This window comes from Sceloporus occidentalis, unplaced genomic scaffold (assembly GCF_023333645.1).
Source record: "Sceloporus occidentalis isolate IW3139 unplaced genomic scaffold, rSceOcc1.0.p SCAF_342, whole genome shotgun sequence".
Classification (NCBI taxonomy): domain Eukaryota; kingdom Metazoa; phylum Chordata; class Lepidosauria; order Squamata; family Phrynosomatidae; genus Sceloporus; species Sceloporus occidentalis.
Genome location: NW_028317322.1, coordinates 508,864 through 531,057, shown reverse-complemented (window position 1 = coordinate 531,057; position 22,194 = coordinate 508,864). Strand labels below are relative to the sequence as shown.

The 22,194-nt window shown below is 44.8% G+C and overlaps 1 protein-coding gene across 1 annotated transcript; it reads right to left on the bottom strand.

The window, feature by feature from the left end:
* Positions 1 to 2,237: 2,237 nt before the first annotated feature.
* LOC149274278 (galactosylgalactosylxylosylprotein 3-beta-glucuronosyltransferase 1-like) lies at positions 2,238 to 16,578 on the bottom strand. Its single transcript, XM_089505688.1, has 4 exons — positions 16,467 to 16,578; positions 13,256 to 13,785; positions 6,829 to 7,125; positions 2,238 to 2,324 (listed from the first exon to the last, which is right to left on the bottom strand). Exons 1-4 carry the CDS (start codon positions 16,576 to 16,578, stop codon positions 2,238 to 2,240), a joined length of 1,026 nt encoding a protein of 341 aa, XP_089361814.1.
* Positions 16,579 to 22,194: the final 5,616 nt, after the last annotated feature.

Sequence of the window (22,194 nt, the reverse complement as noted above, 5' to 3'; positions counted from 1 at the left end):
AGCTGCAGATCCAGTTTAATAATAATACAAGAATTAAATATGTAATAAATCATCAGAAATATAGAATGAAACCAGACTTTTTAAATGTTTTTTCTTTCCCTTTTTTTTTTATAGCCAGAAAAAAAATTTCCATTATTTACAAATATTGCGCACGCACGTAAATCAAAAAAATTCAAGCTATGTCAAAAAGTGCTAATGAAGAAGAGACCCCTAAGGTCCGGAATGCTTATATTAATCTTTTTTGTCCTACGACGGCCCAATAAAAGGTATCAATTTTGACTAAAGATAAAGTTCTCTCTTGAGCTTATATGGCTATTTCCATTTTTCTTATCAAGATGAAGAATACGAAAAAAATAAGCTGATGGCCTATGCGAGATCTTGCTCTGAAGTGGACCAATTGGCCCCCAGGAGCCACACTTAGAAATTTGCCCCCAGAACTGCTCTTTGGTGGTCTTCTTCACCCCTGTAATGAGTAGCGCAGTGTTTCTCAAGCTTTTCACTGGGAGCCACCAGCGGTCCAGGTTTTATCTGTACGACCATAAGAAAAAAACCTTGACGTCTCGATCAAGAAGCCCACCTTTATCCTATACCCACCCTTGTGGAAAAGTAGCACAACCCAAAATAAGCCGTTAGATCCATTAGAGATCCATCCATGTATTTTTAGTGCGTTCCCCTGGATTATGTCACTCTCAGATAGAATCATTTCCCATTCACACCTGCCCCGATTTGTTGGCTGTCGTCGGGTCTCCGGCTGTCTTCCGGGGGTCCTCGTAGGACGTCTGCCATTGTGCGATTTAGAACTCGACAGTGGGAAGACTCTGATAATGAGGTTACTTTCACGTTCATGAGAATAAGTTAATAACTAGGTTCTGTTTGTTCCGTTTTTAATTAATGTCAGCAAAATCTGTTACGTCAGATGGGACCCAAGTCCTTCTGTCTAGAAAACGTATCAGTCCTATGTAAACTTGATTAACAAGCGCCGTGCGATTGACAGAACGCTGAGCCGCGAGAACATTCTAATTAGCTTTGGTACGCTGACACATATGTCTCAAGAAGCTTCAACATATGTTTTTTTTAATCAAGGGATCCAACACAAGCTCCTCTTCTTCTACGTTCCTTCTCCCAGTCGAGACTTTTTCTTTTCTCCTAATGATAAATAAATCAGCGTTGTGTTCTCTCTAACTTCAGAGAAAAAAAAAAAAGTACAAATTCAAGCCAAAGTTTCGTAATTCCTCAATAAAAAGTTTCAACCATGAACACTGCGAAGGTCCACGGATCTGTAGCTGCATCCGGAAGATGTGGCTTCAAACTTTCTTTGTCCCTCTCATCTCTATGTACATAGTGTGTATAGTTCTTGTTGTTCTGACCTAGAAATAAAATATAAAAATAAATATAAAAAAATATAAAAAACATTATTATTCTTTAATGTCTTAAAATTTGGTAAAATAGTCTACTGAAGTGCTTTGGAACTGGGCAGCATGGGGAAGGATGTTCTCAACTTTTTGCCTGCTTCTGTTGGTCTCATCCTATGCACCCGATTGGGTCTTTCTAGGTCAAGAACCCCTTGTGGCCTAGCAGAGGGACCACCATTAGCATAAATCAGATTTAGCCCCTCTGGAAACTGTATACAAAAACTCAAGGTGTTGGTAATAGCATCAAAAATTTGGCAAACCTGAGTTATTAATGCCATGTTGGCAAGAAGAAGCAGGAGTTGGAAGATCTCAAGAGGTCCACCTGGCAGTAGATCCTCAAGAGGTCCACCTGGCACTAGCTGTGGCTGCACCCCCATGTGATGTAGGCTTCTCTCCTTTTTTTTTTTCATCTCTCCTTTAATTTTCCTCTAAATACATTTCACCATAGGGGGATCTTTCTATTTAGGAGATGAGAATATTCCACTCAACTGAAGTGGTCCACTTGACACTTGATCACTAGTTTTGGTTGCACTCCATGTGATGTAGGCTTCTCTCATTTTATTTCTCCCCCCCTTTGGTGTTCCTCTAAATACATTTCAACACAGAGGAACCTTTTTATTTAGGAGAGGAGAACATTCAGCTCAACTTTCATTATTTCAGTTGAGTTCCATTACCGTCAATGGAATTTTGACTCATGATTGGGATATTTTTTTCCAAAAACCCCCCGTGGCCAATTTTTTACAAGGATTATCCCTAGTTTTTAATAAAAAAATAACTGATTGTAATGATTAAATGATCACTTACGATGGATGAGGGGCATTATGGCTAGACTTCAATGTCGGGGTCCGTGAATCCTCGTTTTCCTTCATTAACAAGCGTCGGTCTCTCCGTTCTTGTGTGCCAAACCAAAATCTGCAAAAAAAATCAGGGGACTGTGTCATGTGATTTTTAAAAGGGCATAAAAATTGAATGTGAGATCAATAACTAACTGATTCATGCAATTTGTATCCACCACTTATAAGCCCCGGTTCAAATTGCCACACCTGCTCTTTTTCAATAAATAATTTTAGAGACAAGGAAGAATTTCTGAATTCATTTTCACGGTAAAACAGAACAAATTCATGCATCCCAAGTGTCCTTCTTCAGGAAGGACAGTCCCTCTTTTTTGACTCACATGCCTGATGTCCTCTTCCCAACCCCCGATGCCCCCTCTTTTCTAGGAGGTCAGAATGTTTGGGTATGAGGATATCGCAGGGTTCTACAGCCATAAAAGCCCTGATAATGTGTATAGAAACAGCCGGAAATGGGTTTATAAATTAAAAATATCTATCAATAAGTCACAAAGTCATCTAAAAAGTCTCAATAAAGCCCGCAGCCACGCCTCTAACGACACCCCCTAAATTTTTTTTTCCATATTTGGTCATTTCAAATTTTGGGATGTAGGCGAACTATTGTGGGCACAATATAATAAAAATATTTGGGGGACAATAATTCTAATATTCAGTGTTCTGCGGTTTGTACTTTGTGCTGGTGACATCATAGCGGCTTTAAATGGACCGACTTAATTTTTGGGCTATAACGATTCCTTTTAATTATAAGAAAAAAACTAATATTAAAATCATCTAAATTGTTCAAAATGCTAAAAATGCCAACTGTAGTGACAGATGGTCCTAATTTTTAATCCATGAAATGCCAAACATGTTACCATTTCTGCAGATTAATGACAGTATCCAAATGCTTCTAAAAAAATACAAAAAATACAAAAAAATCTGCAATTAATTTCTGTTTCGTTCCTATCCAGTACTTTTTCACTAATTGACAGTCCGAAGCGGCTTTCAGAGTTTGGCTGCCTTTTTTGTTTTTTATTTTTTTTATTTAATTAGATAAATTTGATTCTTGATAAAATGTAATAACCCGAGGCTCTGCCCAGATTATTTATCCATTGCTGGTTTTATACGATTAATCATTTTTAATACCCTATTGTTACAAAACCACTAAACTACGCATTCATTATTTTATATGTGAATTCAAATACATAACGAAAATTCTGGTTATTCCACAAAAAAACCCCCCAGTGAAATAATTACATAAATGCGGAAGGCTAATTCTCTGTATTTTAATTGGTCAAGGGACAATTTTGTTTTGTGACCCATTTATAGCTATTTTTGTAACTGAGAAGAAGAAGAATGTAATCATTTTAAAAACACACAATTTCTGTTCTATTAAAAGCATATTTAACCCTTTTTTCCCTTTTTCCTAGCCCGTGCCCCCCCCCCCCCCCCTTGTAACGATATCCAATAGGTGATTGCATGTGCAGCCCAAGGTCACGCTATGGCAGGGTTGTCACATAAAGAAGGGTTAAATTGCATAGTCGTGCTAAACGGACAAGCTCTTGGGACAAGATACACACGTTAGCAAGTATTGAGCCCTTTTTTCCGCTGCTGGTGCGCCCGCTGTTCAAGAGTATAACTCCCATCACTCGCATCAATATTCTGGCTGAGCGTGATGGGTGTTGTGATCAGGAATTTAAAAAAAGTTTAAAAAATAAACATATTTATATAGCATTATATGGTGGGGGTTATATAATTGGGGGGGGGGGCTGTGACATAATAATCTCTGATCCCTGCTGGCAAGGCTTTTTAACCCCTAGTTTAAGCGACAAATTATTGTAATTTCACAGCTAAGTTTACGGTCATTTAAATCAGAAGCGATTCTGTATCTGAATATAATCAGTTTCTCTGTTTATGGAGAGACCCTTCCTTTTTCAATTACGTACGCTAAATAATATTTCATCAGGGTGAAGGAGATGAGAGAGCGGGGTGTTTGTTTCCTTTTTGTGATTTTGCACCTAAAATGATGAGAAACTTTGCTTTTTATAGAAAAAAAATATTGAATGGAAAATATTTAACAGTTCGGGTTTATAGATTCCAAACGCTAAAACAGCTACATAAAAATCAATAGAAAATAACTAAGTGAACGGTGATGCGAATCATTAACACAACTTCAACGGATACATTTAACACGGACATTCTACACAACAACAAAAATACATCTACAAATCTTTAGACATTTCTAAACATATTTAATGCACTGTTGAAAATGCTCGCTCTGTTATCTGAGCCCAATCTACTAGACAAACACCCCGGCTCCTTATCATACTGCTTGTGGGGAACTATAGAATGGCTCAGTCTTAATCACCAGCCAGACTCTCTGACTCATGAAAGTCTATGGAGAAACAAACTTCATTAGCATTGCCATAAAGCATCAGCTCAGTGTGGTGTTTGAGAGAAATATAACATGCCTGACAACAATGGCGGTGTTAGTAATGGCACTTGGGGGTTATTAATGTATACAGCGCTGGGGGTTATATTACTGTATACAGCGCTGGGGGTTATATTACTGTATATAGTGCTGGGGTTATATTACTGTATACAGCGCTGGGGGTTATATTACTGTATACAGCGCTGGGGGGTTATATTACTGTATACAGCGCTGAGGGGTTATATTACTGTATACAGCGCTGGGGGGGTTATATTACTGTATACAGCACTGGGGGGGTTATATTACTGTATACAGCGCTGGGGGGTTATTACTGCATACAGAGCTGGGGTTATTTATTACTATATACAGTGCTGGGGGTTGTTACTGTATACAGTGCTGGGGGTTATATTACTGTATACAGCGCTGGGGGGTTATATTACTGTATACAGTGCTGGGGGGTTATATTACTGTATACAGCGCTGGGGGTTATATTACTGTATACAGCGCTGGGGGGTTATTACTGTATACAGCGCTGGGGGTTATTACTGTATACAGCGCTGGGGGTTACTGTATACAGCGCTGGGGGGTTATATTACTGTATAGAGCGCTGGGGGGTTATATTACTGTATACAGCGCTGGGGGTTATATTACTGTATACAGCGCTGGGAGTTATATTACTGTATACAGTGCCGGGGGTTATATTACTGTATACAGAGCTGGGGTTATTTATTACTATATACAGTGCTGGGGGTTATATTACTGTATACAGCGCTGGGGGGTTATTACTGCATACAGAGCTGGGGTTATTTATTACTATATACAGTGCTGGGGGTTGTTACTGTATACAGCGCTGGGGGTTATATTACTGTATACAGAGCTGAGGGTATATTACTGTATACAGGGCTGGGGGGTTATATTACTGTATACAGCGCTGGGGGCTTATTATTGTATACAACGCTTGGGGGTTATTACTGTATACAGTGCCGGGGGTTATATTACTGTATACAGCGCCGGGGGGGTTATATTACTGTATACAGCGCTGGGGGTTATTACTGTATACAGCGCTGGGGGTTATATTACTGTATACAGCGCTGGGGGGTTATATTACTGTATACAGTGCTGGGGGGTTATATTACTGTATACAGCGCTGGGGGGTTATTACTGCATACAGAGCTGGGGTTATTTATTACTATATACAGTGCTGGGGGTTATATTACTGTATACAGAGCTGAGGGTTATATTACTGTATACAGCGCTGGGGGTTATATTACTGTATACAGCGCTGGGGGTTATATTACTATATACAGTGCTGGGGTTATATCACTGTATACAGCGCTGGGGGGTTATATTACTGTATACAGCGCTGGGGGTTATATTACTGTATACAGGGCTGGGGGGTTATATTACTGTATACAGCGCTGGGGGTTATATTACTGTATACAGCGCTGGGGGTTATATTACTGTATACAGTGCCGGGGGTTATATTACTGTATACAGAGCTGGGGGTTATATTACTGTATACAGTGCTGGGGGTTATATTACTGTATACAGCGCTGGGGGTTATATTACTGTATACAGGGCTGGGGGGTTATATTACTGTATACAGCGCTGGGGGGGTTATATTACTGTATACAGCGCTGGGCGTTATATCACTGTATACAGCGCTGGGGGTTATATTACTGTATACAGCGCTGGGGGTTATATTACTGTATACAGCGCTGGGGGTTATATTACTGTATACAGCGCTGGGGGTTATATTACTGTATACAGTGCCGGGGGTTATATTACTGTATACAGCGCTGGGGGTTATATTACTGTATACAGTGCTGGGGGTTATATCACTGTATACAGCGCTGGGGGGTTATATTACTGTATACAGCGCTGGGGGTTATATTACTGTATACAGGGCTGGGGGGTTATATTACTGTATACAGCGCTGGGGGGTTATTACTGCATACAGAGCTGGGGTTATTTATTACTATATACAGTGCTGGGGGGTATTACTGTATACAGCACTGGGGGGGTTATTACTGCATACAGAGCTGGGGTTATTTATTACTATATACAGCACTGGGGGGTTTAGCTAGAATTTTGCTTTTCCACGGGACTTCCTCTTTCACCAAGGAAGCTCTACGGTTTTATTTGAAAACCTTACCTTAGTGCAATTTGCTGCTTTGGGCTCCAGTCCATCGATGGAGACCAGATCTTTGAGTAAGCTGGTTTCCTGGTAACCGCCTTTCACCCCTTCCAGCTTGAAGTTGGCGTAAGGCCTTTCAAGGATCAGTCGAAGGCTTATAGCGAATCCCGCCATGTCGATGGCAAATGGCCGATTAGGGTCGAAAACCGTCTTCCAGCCAACAACTCTCCCGCCTGGACTGACCTTTGGGGACTCGTATCGCAAACCTCCCACGAAGGCCACCGGCCACACGGACACTGTTCTTGTGTACCGCATCTGTGTAAGAATATGCGATAGTAATTCATCAAACAAAATATTCGGTAGTAGGAAGTAGGAACAGAGAAGGTAAACGGTGAAGGTTGACATGTAAGGTCTTGTATTGTACAACCTGTCCAAAATCTGAATACTGAGCTTAATACACGTTAAAAAAGATAATAGTGAATGAGTGAAAGATTGCGTGTGTGAATGCATGTGGCTAAGAAAAAGCTAAGTCAGCAGAAAACAGAGTTTTGGGCAAGAAGTATAGTTGACCAGCAATAGGAAGCTAAGTTGTTGTGACAGGGCCAGGCTAGCTGGCTCATGTGTCATATGAAGTTTAGCCGGGTCACGGAGCACTTTTGTGTCCGGTTCCGTATCCCGTGACCCGGTAATATATTATATTGTGTTTATTGTGTAACCGGCCCAGAGACTGATGTGGCTTCAGCTCCAGCCTTCAAAGAGACGATCCTATAATCTGGCTGGGGCTCTTAATCAGCCAACACAGCCCTGTCTGCCCAGACGGCACCCGCACTACAGGGGGGATAACACAGGTGGGGGAACCCATTGTATTCTGTAATCCCCTCACCTGATACATCCCCTGTATACTGATGGGATTTGTGATGGGATGTGGCTGATGGGATTGGGGGTTGGGTTCGGTACACATTGCATTGAGATTGTATAAAGTTCTGTGTGTTTGTAATAAAGAGAGTTCTTCTTGGTTTACTACGAATGGTGGTCTGGATGATCCGTGGATAGCTGAGTGCTATCTGTATGAGGGACTGACTGGTGATTCCTCAGCCCTCAAACAGGGGGACCCAGCCTTGGGTACGGTGACCCTGTAACAGTTGTAAACTCCCGGGCAAAGCAAGGAGCAAAGAAAATCTACAAAAAAATAATAGAAAGAATAAAAAAAACAGTCAACGGAAATAAAAAAAACTGAGGGGTCAGATAGAAACTTGAAAGCGAAAACATGAGCGATGGAAACTACTAGAAGAAACAAAAAGGATTAACAGCAAAAGCAAGAGGCTGGTGACAACAATCCATCAATGAGAAGAGAAGAAGATAGCCGTGGGTCTGCCTGGACACTAATGGGTGGGATCTGGAGATAGGTGAGATTTGTCCACAAAGCACTCAGTAAGGTGGAGTTTGATTGGTACAGTATTGAGATTTATTCACAAACGGTTTTGTCTCAACCCAAACTCTTCCTAATTTAGGATAACTCAGCCCCGTTTTGATGAAGTCCACCATTTTCAGAGAATCTCCAACATTCTAAGAGTTTTGACGGCTCAAAAGACTTTCCACTCGGGTGGGCTTTCCTTTGTTCCAACGATCCCAGATGTAACCGAGTACTGTCTGGATATCATTGGGATGATTGTTTTCAATAATTATCCTGTTGGGGTTCCAGTTAGAACACCAAGCTCTTTACGGACAAACAACGTTGTGGTGACGTCCTCAGTGACGTGTCCTGGCCTAAGAAGGTCCCGGGGGGGTCACAAAACCAGGAGGGGGGAGATCGGCCTCTGTCCCGCAACACAATGTGCCGGTTACAAGAGAGATCTCCCCAACCGGCCCGTTTACGTTATGGAAGCCGTGCCGAGTCAGCGCAGCCTCCATGGACTTCATTAATGGCGCTGCTCTTTAAGACACGGCGGACTGGGAAGCCGTCTTTCTGGAGACGCCGACCACGGATAGTTTGGTGACTGGGGGCTAATTTAGGTAAATGCCCCACCGGACCGCCTGAGAAGTTATGTAAAGCTGGGCTTCCAGTCCTCATTACATTGCATTCTATTTATTGGGGCAACAGGCAAAAATAAACAATAACCTATTGTGACAGGGCCAGGCTAGCTGGCTCATATGTCATATGAAGTTTAGCCGGGTCACGGAGCGCTTTTGTGTCCGGTTCCGTATACCGTGACCCGGTAATATATTATATTGTGTTTATTGTGTAACCGGCCCAGAGACTGTTGTGGATTTAGCCCCAGCCTTCAAAGAGACGATCCTATAATCTGGCTGGGGCTCTTAATCAGCCAACACAGCCCTGTCTGCCCAGACGGCACCCGCACTACAGGGGGGATAACACAGGTGGGGGAACCCATTGTATTCTGTAATCCCCTCACCTGATACATCCCCTGTATACTGATGGGATTTGTGATGGGATGTGGCTGATGGGATTGGGGGTTGGGTTCGGTGCACATTGCATTGAGATTGTATAAAGTTCTGTGTGTTTGTAATAAAGAGAGTTCTTCTTGGTTTGCTACGAATGGTGGTCTGGATGATCCGTGGATAGCTGAGTGCTATCCGTATGAGGGACTGACTGGTGATTCCTCAGCCCTCAAACAGGGGGACCCAGCCTTGGGTACGGTGACCCTGTAACATTGGTGGCAGCGGTGGGATGAATCCCACGACTTGGGTGAAATCCAAACCACCAACTGGGATTGCAGACGAGAGACACCAAGAGAGCTCCTGGAGGTTTGTAGCAAAGGAAAGGCTACTCTGATTGCGGACTGCAGAGAGATGGACCGGCACCAGGATGCCCCAGAGGAGAGCCTCGGACTGAGTGCTCTACAAAAGAACATTCTATGGCACTTATCCCTGTACCCAGGAGGGGCTACATCGGAGCAAGTGATGGCGGTGATTAAAATGTGTCACCAGGAACTGAGCCAGAGTGGGTCTGTATCTCCCAGACTAGGGGAACAGACCCCCAAAATATCATACCAGGATATCCAACCCTTCCGAGAACCAGAGGATGAGACAGACCGGGTTACAGCCGAGGTGTGTGAGCTGGAACACCAGCAATGGCAGTTAGAGTCTGCGCCTGCAGACTGGAGGGATGATTTCTCCCATCCCCACTTTGAAACGTACTGGGCACAGTACTGGACAATGTGGGATATACGAGTTCCACTCCTGGGGGAGAACCGGTTGCCGGAGTGGGAAGACGAATTGAGGGGTCTCATATATGCAGAGCTCGACCTCCAGAGCCGCTACCAGGGATTCTCCCAGCAGTTAGCAGGTGAAGACCACAGCGACCCTCTGATGCTGTATAGCCCCGTCGACCCAGGACTGATATATGATGCCTTCCAATTTGACTCGTCCTTCGGAAGCCCCTGCCAGTACCGCAGGGATACAATCTGGGACAACCGTGCAGAAGTCCTGGTTTATGCTATTCCCCCCGAGCTGGAGGCTGTTATGGATTGCCTGGTCCAAGAGGAATGGCAACTCGAGAGGGACTATAAAGAATTGCTGCGGAGAGTGGAGCTTCAGGAGTTACAAGGAGACTGGGAGCATGGTACTACAACTTGTGGGAGTGGGACCGAGGTCCTCTTCACCTACTCCGCGGCCCCTGCCCTGGCGAGAAGAACCGAGGTCCTCGCCAGCAAGAAGAAGCGGAGGAGGAAGCCAAAAGCTCAGACCCGAGTCCTCACCAACAACCCTGGCTGCTCTACCCCGGCAGAAGAGATGACTGTCCCCACCTCCCGAGTAAGTGGCACAATCCCCCTCACCAAACCCCTAGCTATGCCCGTAGAAGCCAGTGCCCCAGACTGTCCCCCTGATTTCCTGAGTGTCCTGGAAGAAGCCCGGGTCACTGCCCCAGAGGTTCCCTATGAAGTCCCTGGTGACCCGGTAGAGGCACCGTTCCCTAACCTAGCGAGGACGCCAGAGGGGCTGCCGAGTTCCCTGGGTCCTCTCAGTAGCCTGGTGCAGGCCCTGGTTCCTATCCCTGTGTTCTCCGAAGTGATCCCTGGTTCCCGAAGTGTCCTGGTAGAAGCCCAGGTCACTGTCCCAGAGTGTTCCTCTGACTCTCCCCGTGCCCAGGCAGAGGCACCTATCCCAGAGAGGAAGATCGAGGGTCTGCTTAACCCTCCCGGTGGTCCAGTATTGGCACCTGTCCCTGCCCCGGAGTATTCCCCTGGGTCCCCTGAGTACCCCGCAGAGCTGCTTAGCTCGCCCAATAACCCTGTAAGGGCACCTGTTCCTGTCCCAGAGTGTCCCCTAGGTCACTCCAGTGTCCCGGTAGAGGCCTCGCTTACTACCTCTACGTGTTTCCCTGGTTCCCCGAGTGCCCCCGGCCCGATCAGCAGGGCTTTCCTTCCATGCAACCGCCCTGGCCTGGCAGCTGCCCCAGACTCAGTTCCCAAGACTAGGGAGCAAGAGTCTCCACGTGCCCCTGTTACCCCGGTGAGGGGGATAGCCATGTGCCCCCGGCTGAGCTGGGACCGTCCTCCAATTCAAAGAGGACTACTGACTATCCTTTTGGGCAACCAGGGCCCTGGCCCACCTTCAATGGATGATTCTGACAAAGGGGGCCATGAACTAAGGCCTGCACCTTTGAACTTTGTCCACTCGGACAGCCTGCAGCAGACCCGTGTGGATCTGTCTGGTCTGCCGGACCGTTGGTCAAGGGGGAGATCTGTGACAGGGCCAGGCTAGCTGGCTCATGTGTCATATGAAGTTTAGCCGGGTCACGGAGCACTTTTGTGTCCGGTTCTGTATACCGTGACCCGGTAATATATTATATTGTGTTTATTGTGTAACCGGCCCAGAGACTGATGTGGATTCAGCCCCAGCCTTCAAAGAGACGATCCTATAATCTGGCTGGGGCTCTTAATCAGCCAACACAGCCCTGTCTGCCCAGACGGCACCCGCACTACAGGGGGGATAACACAGGTGGGGGAACCCATTGTATTCTGTAATCCCCTCACCTGCTACATCCCCTGTATACTGACGGGATTTGTGATGGGATGGGAGTGATGGGATTGGGGGTTGGGTTCGGTGCACATTGCATTGAGATTGTATATAAGTTCTGTGTGTTTGTAAATAAAAGAGTTCTTCTTGGTTTGCTACGAATGGTGGTCTGGATGATCCGTGGATAGCTGAGTGCGATCCGTATGAGGGACTGACTGGTGATTCCTCAGCCCTCAAACAGGGGGACCCAGCCTTGGGTACGGTGACCCTGTAACATTCTTATCCCAATGGAATTCAATATTTTAACTTGACACGCAATGTCTAATTTGTGCTTCAAAAAAATCCGTCATCATTGGAAGGTCCTAAGTGGCCACCCTCATAGCATCCAAAGAGTGCTTTGCTCAAACTCATCCTCCGCACACCTGGGGGAGTAGGAAGGATTTACGAGTTGCACTTTTTTTCCCAACACCTGGTGGTTCGCTGCTGCAAAATTTAATTTTTTTTTTTGTCAACTCGCAATAATTTAAGCTGTTTACTTGATTAACCCCTTAATGACAAAGCCCGATTGTTTTCGACGGGTTTAGGGACCGCCCATTGTCCTTAAGAGGTTAAACCTTCACGCAGATCTTCTAAGGTTTATTAGCCCACTTAAGTGGAACAGCACCTTTTAAGAAAAATGGCGATATTTTCAGCACAATATTCTATTCAAATACAATGAAAGTCATGAAAGCCATTCCACGGGCTGGAGGTTTTGATAAATAATCCCTGCTTTAAGGAGTAAACACCGAAAATCCGCGATCCGTTAATGGAGGACATGAATCATTGTCGGGATGTATACTTATTTAATATTCCATCGGCTCTGTGTTCTCGTTAACGAGGAATCCAGAACATTCTTCCTGGGTATTGAGTTCAGGGAATATTCTAAATGATTTAGGTTACGAGATATTTATAAAATTCCACCCCGTGCGGATTAGAAGCCCTTATTAATTCCAGTCCCTAAGTGCCTCTCTTTGTTTTTCTGGCCCGGAATTCTAAATATAACAGTTTTTTAAATACAATTTGTTCACCGAGGCTTAAATATCCAGCTCAAGGATCTCCATGAAGGCGTCTTTGAAACGCTTCTCAGAAGGTCACTTTATGGAGGACCCCTATTGTCAACGTACTAACGAGGGCCGCTTAACCCTTTACGGCGCAATCACCGCAGCCTTCGTAAAATGAGGTCTCTGACCTACTATGCGTAAAAAAAGATTAAATCACGATTTAATTAAAGGGTAAAAAAAAAAAAATATATATATATATTGATTTTTTTCCCCGCAGTGCTTAAAATTGGAATTTCAGCATTAATAGTGATTAAACATGCTATAGAAAGCCAATTACACGGGGAAATTAAGATATTTATTATGCTTTAGCCTGAAGAGCCTTCTAAAACGAGAAAATGAGATGTCACTCTTAGGAAAACTATTACCTCTTCAAATAGCTCCAGGCTGTAAGTGTTGTCGTCGTCTGCAAAATATACAACCCCTTGGGGTGGATTGGAAGGATCGATGTTTTCTCGGAGCCATTGCAGCCCAAGGTTCCGTTGCATGGTTCCCCGAGGGGTATGGGTTGGGGTTTTCGAAAGCCCTATTTTGAGGCTGCGTGGGCTCTCGGCGTTAAGGTGCGTGAAGTTGAGTCCTGCCTTCTCCAAAAGATTGGCCACCAGCTTGGTTTTCCGGTGGGAGTCCTCGACCACGATCCAGTGCAAGTTCACGACGTGCAGAAAAGTGTTTGCGAGTCGGATCAACTCGGCTTTCTGGACAGGCCGGCTGTAAGTTGGGGTGATCACGTAAATCGTGGGGACATCCTGGGACCAAGGAGGGGGTCTGGAATATACGTACGTCCTGACAACCACCGGAGTTTCGCGGGTGACGTGTTGATGGACACATTGAGGACCTTCTTCTTTAGCTTGTGTGGCATTGAGCAGAGGCTTGGCCGTAGAATTGTCCCCTGATTCTTCTGAAACATTAAAGATACATAATAATTAAAGTTATGGATTATACAGCATGTCATGGACACTGTGATGTCATATTACATCATGGTAGTGACAATAATCCTTTCTCAATACAGCTTTGTGTTGTGTGTTAATGTCACAAACTGAGAAGGAGCATTAAAGACCGGGCCGGCTCGACAATGGAGCCGAGTGGGGCAACGGCTCCAGGCGGCACTTTTGAAGGGGCGGCACTTTGCCCTTTTTTTTTTTTTTTTTTTTAAAGCCGAGAAGAGAGAGAGAGGGGCGCCGAGTGGTTTTCGCTTACCAAGTTGTCAGTACCCGCTCGGCGCCCCTCTCTCTCCTCTGCGAGCCCTCTAGCTCGGTCTCGGTGCCGGCTTGTAATGCTGAGCGCTGGAAGTGACGTCAATTTCCGGCGCTCAGCATTACAAGCCGGCACCGAGACCGAGCAGGGAGACTCGCCGCAGGACTGTTTCAAGGTAAGTACAAAGGGGGGAAGGGGCGGGGTAGATAATGGGGGGTGGGTAGATAATGGCATCGGCGACGTTTAAAATGCCGCCCACCCCCCCGGCGTCGGCATTACTGTTCCTTTAAATGCATATTTTGTTTTCTTGTTGTGCTCAACCTGCTGACGATACAATAATGCAGATTCCTCTTAATTTAATTCGATTTGATTGATTTTTTCCCTCGATTCTCTGTTTCTCCGTTTTTTTATACCGATGTCTCGTGTCCATCGCCAGCTGCGAGCGGATATTTCCCCAGAACCCTATTAAAATGTCTCTGAAATTAAAGATGTTCTCGGGGAAAAAAAAGGTATAAATTGACAGCAGACACGGCGCGTTGTGCTTGATGCGGGGCGAAGGAAGGATCGGTTTTGCGGAATTTCTAATGATTTGCCTCCGGGGGGCCGTGGAGGAGCAGTTATCAGAAATCTAATTGGCCGCCAGCAGTGGGTGAAGTACATTAAAGAGAGTCTATGCCGTACGTCGCGGGGACGATACACGATCGGGTTTAAGAAAGATAGAATGACTCCGTTTTATTCAATGTTATAAAAAAGGTCAAAGACATTTATATGAAGCTGGAAAAAAAGCATTTCGCTATAAACAGTCCCCGAATCTGAATGAAGCAGAAGCGAACTTACATAATCACTTGGCAAAGGCTCTGGACTTACTGAATTCTGGTTATTAAAGGAACAGTGTGGGAGATGTAAAGGGAATAAACAACCCCAGCGCTGTATACAGTAATATAACCCCCAGCGCTGTATACAGTAATATAACCCCAGCGCTGTATACAGTAATATAACCCCCCCAGCGCTGTATACAGTAATATAACCCCCAGCGCTATATACAGTAATATAACCCCCCAGCGCTGTATACAGTAATATAACCCCTGCACTGTATACAGTAATATAACCCTCCCAGCGCTGTATACAGTAATATAACCCCAGCGCTGTATACAGTAATATAACCCTCCCAGCGCTGTATACAGTAATATAACCCCAGCGCTGTATACAGTAATATAACCCCAGCGCTGTATACAGTAATATAACCCCCCAGCACTGTATACAGTAATATAACCCCAGCGCTGTATACAGTAATATAACCCCCAGCGCTGTATACAGTAATATAACCCCAGCGCTGTATACAGTAATATAACCCCCCCAGCGCTGTATACAGTAATATAACCCCCAGCACTGTATACAGTAATATACCCCCCCAGCGCTGTATACAGTAATATAACCCCCAGCGCTGTATACAGTAATATAACCCCCAGCCCTGTATACAGTAATATAACCCCAGCGCTGTATACAGTAATATAACCCCCAGCGCTGTATACAGTAATATAACCCCAGCGCTGTATACAGTAATATAACCCCCAGCACTGTATACAGTAATATAACCCCCAGCCCTGTATACAGTAATATAACCCCAGCGCTGTATACAGTAATATAACCCCAGCGCTGTATACAGTAATATAACCCCCCAGCGCTGTATACAGTAATATAACCCCAGCGCTGTATACAGTAATATAACCCCCAGCGCTGTATACAGTAATATAACCCCAGCGCTGTATACAGTAATATAACCCCCAGCACTGTATACAGTAATATAACCCCAGCGCTGTATACAGTAATATAACCCCCCCGGCGCTGTATACAGTAATATAACCCATCCAGCGCTGTATACAGTAATATAACCCCAGCGCTGTATACAGTAATATAACCCATCCAGCGCTGTATACAGTAATATAACCCCCAGCGCTGTATACAATAATATAACCCCCAGCGCTGTATACAGTAATATAACCCCCCAGCGCTGTATACAGTAATATAACCCCCCAGCGCTGTATACAGTAATATAACCAATCCAGCGCTGTATACAGTAATATAACCCCCAGCGCTGTATACAGTAATATAACCCCCAGCCCTGTATACAGTAATAACCCCCAGCGCTGTATACAGTAATATAACCCCCCAGCGCTGTATACAGTAATATAACCCCCAGCGCTTTTATACATAACCTCAAGTCATCAAAATGCTTTTAAATAGGCGCTACTCTCTGGCCCCTCCCCGTTTATGTGACGGAACTTACCAACGCATTTCTATAAGCGACCTATAGGCGACAAAAACTAAATGAAGAATTTCTAGATCTCCGTTTGGGATAAGTGTGTCTATGAATCTCCTACTTACTTCTCAGCAGGGTGAGGTAGCGGGTGGTCGGATGCTGGTGCCACAGCGTGAAGAGGAGCGCCCACGGGAGCACAATGAGTAACGTGGTGAGAAGGTTGCGTCTCCTCAGCATACTGCAGCGACGGTGTGTAGCTGGACATCGCTTTACCTGGGGGCCGAACAGGGTAAGAAAAGCGTGAGTGAAATATATACACTCTTCATATAGACATATATTATTTGCCTGCAGATCGGCCCCCACCCAGCCCCCCTCTAGTCGCCCTTTTATTTCTGCCATAAAGAGTCAAACCTTAATCAGTCATTGTTCTCGTCTTAGATTCAGGAGCCGTATGTCTATCCCATACATGTTTAATTTCCCTTACTGTATTACCCTCTACCACTTCTGCTGGGAGGCTATTCTACTTACCTACCACCCTTTCACTAAAGTAAAAATTCCTTATTTAACATCAATTTTTTTTTCTTATTTCTTCAAACAAATAGAAATAAATAGCAAAAGACACAGCAATTTTTCCCGTGAGGAACATGACACCAACCCCACTCTTGTTCCTGGACATGTTTGCTCCATTCAAGTACAATTTCAAAAGCCATAAAGTAGGTAATATGAGAACACTCATGTCATTACACTTGCCCCATACTGGACCTATTAGCGTGTGACAACCATGGGCGTAGGAACCCATAAAAATCTGGGGGGGACAGCATTTTCCCCCATCAGATCCCCACTTTCTCCACATCTCTCACACTATCTACCCCCTCTCCCCCTTCTCACACTATCTACCCCCTCTCCCCCCCTCTCACACTTTCTTACTATCTACCCCCTCCCTACCCTCCCTTCTCACACTATCTACCCTCTCCCTACCCTCCCTTCTCACTGGCTACCCTCTCCCTATCGCCCCCTTCTCACTAGCTACACTTTCCCTACCCCCCCTTCTCACCAGCTACCCTCTCCCTACCCCCCTTCTCACTAGCTACCCTCTCCCTACCCCCCCTTCTCACCGTCTACCCCAGGGGTGTCCAATTTTTTTTTGCAGTGGGCCACTTCATCAGAATTGTATACGTGCGCGGGCCGCAGTCATTTTTCACTGTGAGAAAATATGGCCTTTAATAAAATATGCAGATTAAAATAAAGTAAATGACACAAAACCTTTACTTTTCCTCTCACTGATTTCTGGGCCTAGAAAGTTTTGTGACTACAAATTCAGGACTCAGGATAATTAAGAATGAAATAGTTCTATTTATTCTAGGGATGCACCAAAATTAAAATTCTGGACCAAAACATTCACGGTTCACTTAGCCAAAACCGAAAATGACCCCCCACCTTTAAAAATAATAATAAAAACTCACATTTTTAATAAAAGTAGGTAACACACCACAATTGGACAAAAAAAATTAGCAATATGACTTGGCATGATAGGAGTGTGATTGCTAACAGCAATCACACTCCTATCATACCCAGGCAGCCAGTACATGCTGGTACAGGGTGGCTGTGATGTACAGACCCCATATTGCTGGCAGCATCAATACACAAGGGGGGCAGCTAGCTAGGTTTCAGCATGTACTGGCTGACTTGGCATGATAGGAGTGTGATTGCTAACAGCAATCATAGACCCATCATGCCTAGGTTCCAGCACTTACACATCCAACCAGTAAATGCTGGAACCTAGGCATGATGGGACTGTGATTGCTGTTAGCAATCACACTCCTATCATGCCAAGTCAGCCAGTACATGCTGGTACAGGGGGCTGTAAGTGATGTGCAGACCCCATACTGCTGGCAGCATCAATACACAAGGGGGGGCAGATAGCTAGGCTTCAGCATGTACTGGCCGACTTGGCATGATAGGAGTGTGATTGCTAACAGCAATCACAGTCCCATCATGCCTAGGTTCCAGCACTTACACATCCATGCTATCACACACACTGATTCATTCATATACTCATTCATTCACAGATTCATTCCCTCAATCACGCATACTGATTCAAACACCATCCCCACCCCCTTACCTGCACTGCAGCTCCTTGATGCCGCTCACAGACTTCAGCAGGGGGCGCGTCCTCCCTCTGCATCTTCTGGTGCAGTACAGAAGACCCTCCCACAGGTAAGTAGCAGGGCTTTTGTAGCAGGGCTCGAGGTGCGGACCGCGTAAGATCGGTTGCCCTGGCTGCCGATCTTACGCGGGCGCATTTGCAGCGTTTCTATTTGGGGGGGGGTTTCCTACGGCCCTGGGGGGGATATCTTCATTATCGCCCATGGTGACAACATTAACATATAACGCATGCATGTTAAACAATAACACGTACATGTGTTGTCCCTATGTATGTTGTCCATATGTCTACACCATACCATACCAGAACATCTAAGAAATAATATTCCTTACATAATGTCACGTCGTGTATTTTATCTGGACCATGTTAATTCTAGCGTGTAGCCATGCACATGCGTGTGACATATCCAGGTTCTACCCAGAGTCTCCAGGTGAAGCTCGGCTTCCCTGGGTCTCCAGATTAGTTTCTTCTTTCTTCAGGTGTGAAAGAGTGAGGTTAGGCCACGCCCACTGTTTACACAATCCCCGCCCACTTCACTAAAGGCTCCCTGAGGCTAGTCCCACCCCCATGCACAGCTTGCACCACCTCTTCACATAGCCACTCCCCCAGAAGAAGCAGAGCTTCTGTTCCCAGAAATGGTCTTGTGGTAGAAGAACAGTACACCGAAAGGCAGAGATGCTTTATTGCCATTGCAGCAGAAGAATCCCCAAGTATTCATGTGTTTTTTTTTCGTGTTATGAGGCTTGAAATTAAAAACAGATCTCCTAAAAATGTATTTTTTATTATACTACAACTACGTTATCCCCTCGCAAACCATTAATAGGTTAATAACCTTATAGGCGCACCGTTAATCTGACACTTAATACATTTAATGTGATATTTAATATTAAGATAATGAATTAATATAATGGCTCTGTTAATAATATCTGTAGAATCTGAAAGCAATGAGGCTACTAACGATGTGATTATGTCTTGCAGTAAATAATGAGGGTATTAATAACCCATTCTAGTATCGGTAAATAAGAGGGGGTAGTTGGAATCACTAGTGGATCAATGAGGGCGCCATTGTGTTTTGTTGGAAAAGGACCGGCCACTTCTGTACTACTCCTGTGGTTGCTGGTCCAGTACAGGGGTTTGTGTTTATTTTTTGACCACTGATTGGGCAAATGAAGCAGATGCCAGGCTGGCCAGTGCCCAACATCCCCATTCAATTACCTTTACTGGATACCGGATACACATGGCGAGCGCAAACATATAGAGTGAAGCTACCCAGTATCATGGAATACACGTCATCGCAGGGCTATTGGTAGTTCTTGACTACAGTGATGGCGCCGGTGACCGGCATAGGCCTATATGTCTTGCTTTTCTATGGGACTTGATATCATACGGGATATGATGTCATTGGTACCTGATTAATTGGTTCTGCTGCAGATAAGGCAACAGATAATAAGCCAGTGACTGTTTCCCATTGGGTGATTGGTTGTATAGAGATGTCCCCTATCCATGATACAGACACGTGATTGGGTCGTAACAATGCATATAAACCGTAACCAGGGCTGTCTTTACCACAACGCAAAAAGGGCAGCTGCCCAGTGGCCAAAAATCCTCAGCGGCTCATACACAGCTGCCCCGGACCCATCGATTCTTGGCCACTGGCCAGACGTGTGTCCAGGGCTGATTACAGCCTCCCCAAGCCTCTAGTTACTTGTTCCTGTGTGGAGTGTGAGCAGGGAGTGCTTTCCGCGCAGGGATGTATGTATAAGAGACCGAGGGCTATTTTGTCACTATGTTTCCTAGACATTATTAGCTCTCCACCAGATGCACCAAGAGTCCTAGTCCATCACGTCTCCCCAAGCCCTTTTGAATGAGCACCAGGATAATAAAACGGATAACTGCTGGCCGGGGGAGGGGAAACACCGCCGCAATGCAAAAGAGGGAAACAACCCCAAGGAAGCAACACCCCAGCAATAACCCAATATCATTAACCCGTCGCGGGGGAGGGAGGTTCAGGAAAAAAAACTGAGCTCTACCTGTTTAGGAAGGGAAAGAGGTTGACCCCCATCTCTCACCCTTCTTCTAACCCTTTAGAGCCCGCAACAATTGCAGGGCTACTCCAATAGGGAAACTGGCCAATCTTGGTAGTCGGCCTCCATCGGAATAAGCCTCTTTCTCGAGACGCCTTTATTCTTCCAAATACGACTTGATTTCTTCACTTGTGTATTTTTTCACGCGTTAGTAAATACACCCGTTTTCCAGTCGGCTAATTCCAGCATCATAGTATTTAAGAAGCCTCCTCAGACGTTTTCAAACTTCAGAGAGGTTCCTAATTTAATCTGATTGGTTCTTCCTCATCCCATCGAATTAATCCTAACACCATGTGACAGGTCTGTTACACCGAGGGGAAGAAATTAACCCATTCGCCTCTGCAAAGCACCCTCAGCCGGGAAATAAAACCTTGATTCAACGTGTCACAACATTACGGAAATGATCGATTTCGGGCTATATTATTTTGCCAAACCGTGTTTTTTTTTTTTGTTTTTTTTTACTTCCCTCTGGTGTTTCCTTTAAGTGAAATATGTAGCGAGCAGAGCCGTGGCGTTATGTCGGTAGCATTGTAGGATCATTTTATTGTATGTAGCCAAAGAGGCATTCTGTCCATCTGGAATGATGACTACCTTTCTACCTGCTGTAAGTTTAATGATGTCATTATTGCAATTTAAAATATGATAAAAAAATGAAAAATACAGGAAAAACCCCAATTCACTAAAAGTAACAGGTGAATGTATCCATGACCACGTACTTTAATCTGGGTTGGTTTAATTTTTTTTTTATTTTTTTTTTTGGTCTAACCTGGTCTTTGTTTCTCACTTTTGACCGGAGAATTCAGGGCCGTATTAGTGCCTCGCTGCTGGTCATTGGACGCTCTCAACCTCATCTTTGGGTCCTTTCTTTAGTAACTTAAGCGGTCTTTCTTCTGAGTTGTTTTCTCTTACAAACAAAATGCTCCTTTCTTCCCTCTCTGTGAGTTCATTTGTGGATCTCACCATAGAATCCCTACGGCTCGTATTACGTTGGGCCAGGGTCGGCTTTCTCCGCCATTCATTCATTAACAATCGTCTCTTAGAGCTTAGAAATCCAAGTTACATTGATGAGGGTTCCAAAATTTGCTGAGTTGTTGATTCATCAATGAGCTTTCCGTGGTGACAGATTGCTTCAAAATTAAGTAAACAGCTATTATGTAGAGAAAACCCAAATCTATCTCCAATGGAGCTTTCCTTCTCATTCCGAGTTGACACCTCGGAGATCAATGCATCCATAATAAAAATAGTTTGGTTGTAGAAGTCACTCGAGGCAAGGAGAGCGTCACCATGACATTCTGCTGTTTCTTCAATGGTTTATAGAAATCAGAAGTTCCAACTGTATCAAATTTAGCTGGAAACTCTTACGTTCTCTGGTTTCTTCTTAAAACACCATTTGCAACAAAGACCAAACACACCTGACTCTTCCTTACCCAGGGATGATTTTCAGCAGGGTCACATAACTTTGGCCACCTGGATCCTTTTAGTGGCAACCAAGGGTTACTCGTAAAAGACAGATCTTGCTGTGTCCCTCATTGGAAACCTATGCAGAACAACATGGTGGCCACCCAAGAACTGGAAGTCCCAGGACCTTTTACTTTTTCATTCAGC

Coding starts and splice junctions, on each gene's coding strand:
- LOC149274278 (XM_089505688.1), bottom strand. CDS start 16,578: ATGCTGAGGAGACGCAACCTTCTCACCACGTTACTCATTGTGCTCCCG. Junction 13,786..16,466: donor CTACCTCACCCTGCTGAGAA/GTAAGTAGGAGA, acceptor TTAATGTTTCAG/AAGAATCAGGGGACAATTCT. Junction 7,126..13,255: donor GCCTGGAGCTATTTGAAGAG/GTAATAGTTTTC, acceptor ATTCTTACACAG/ATGCGGTACACAAGAACAGT.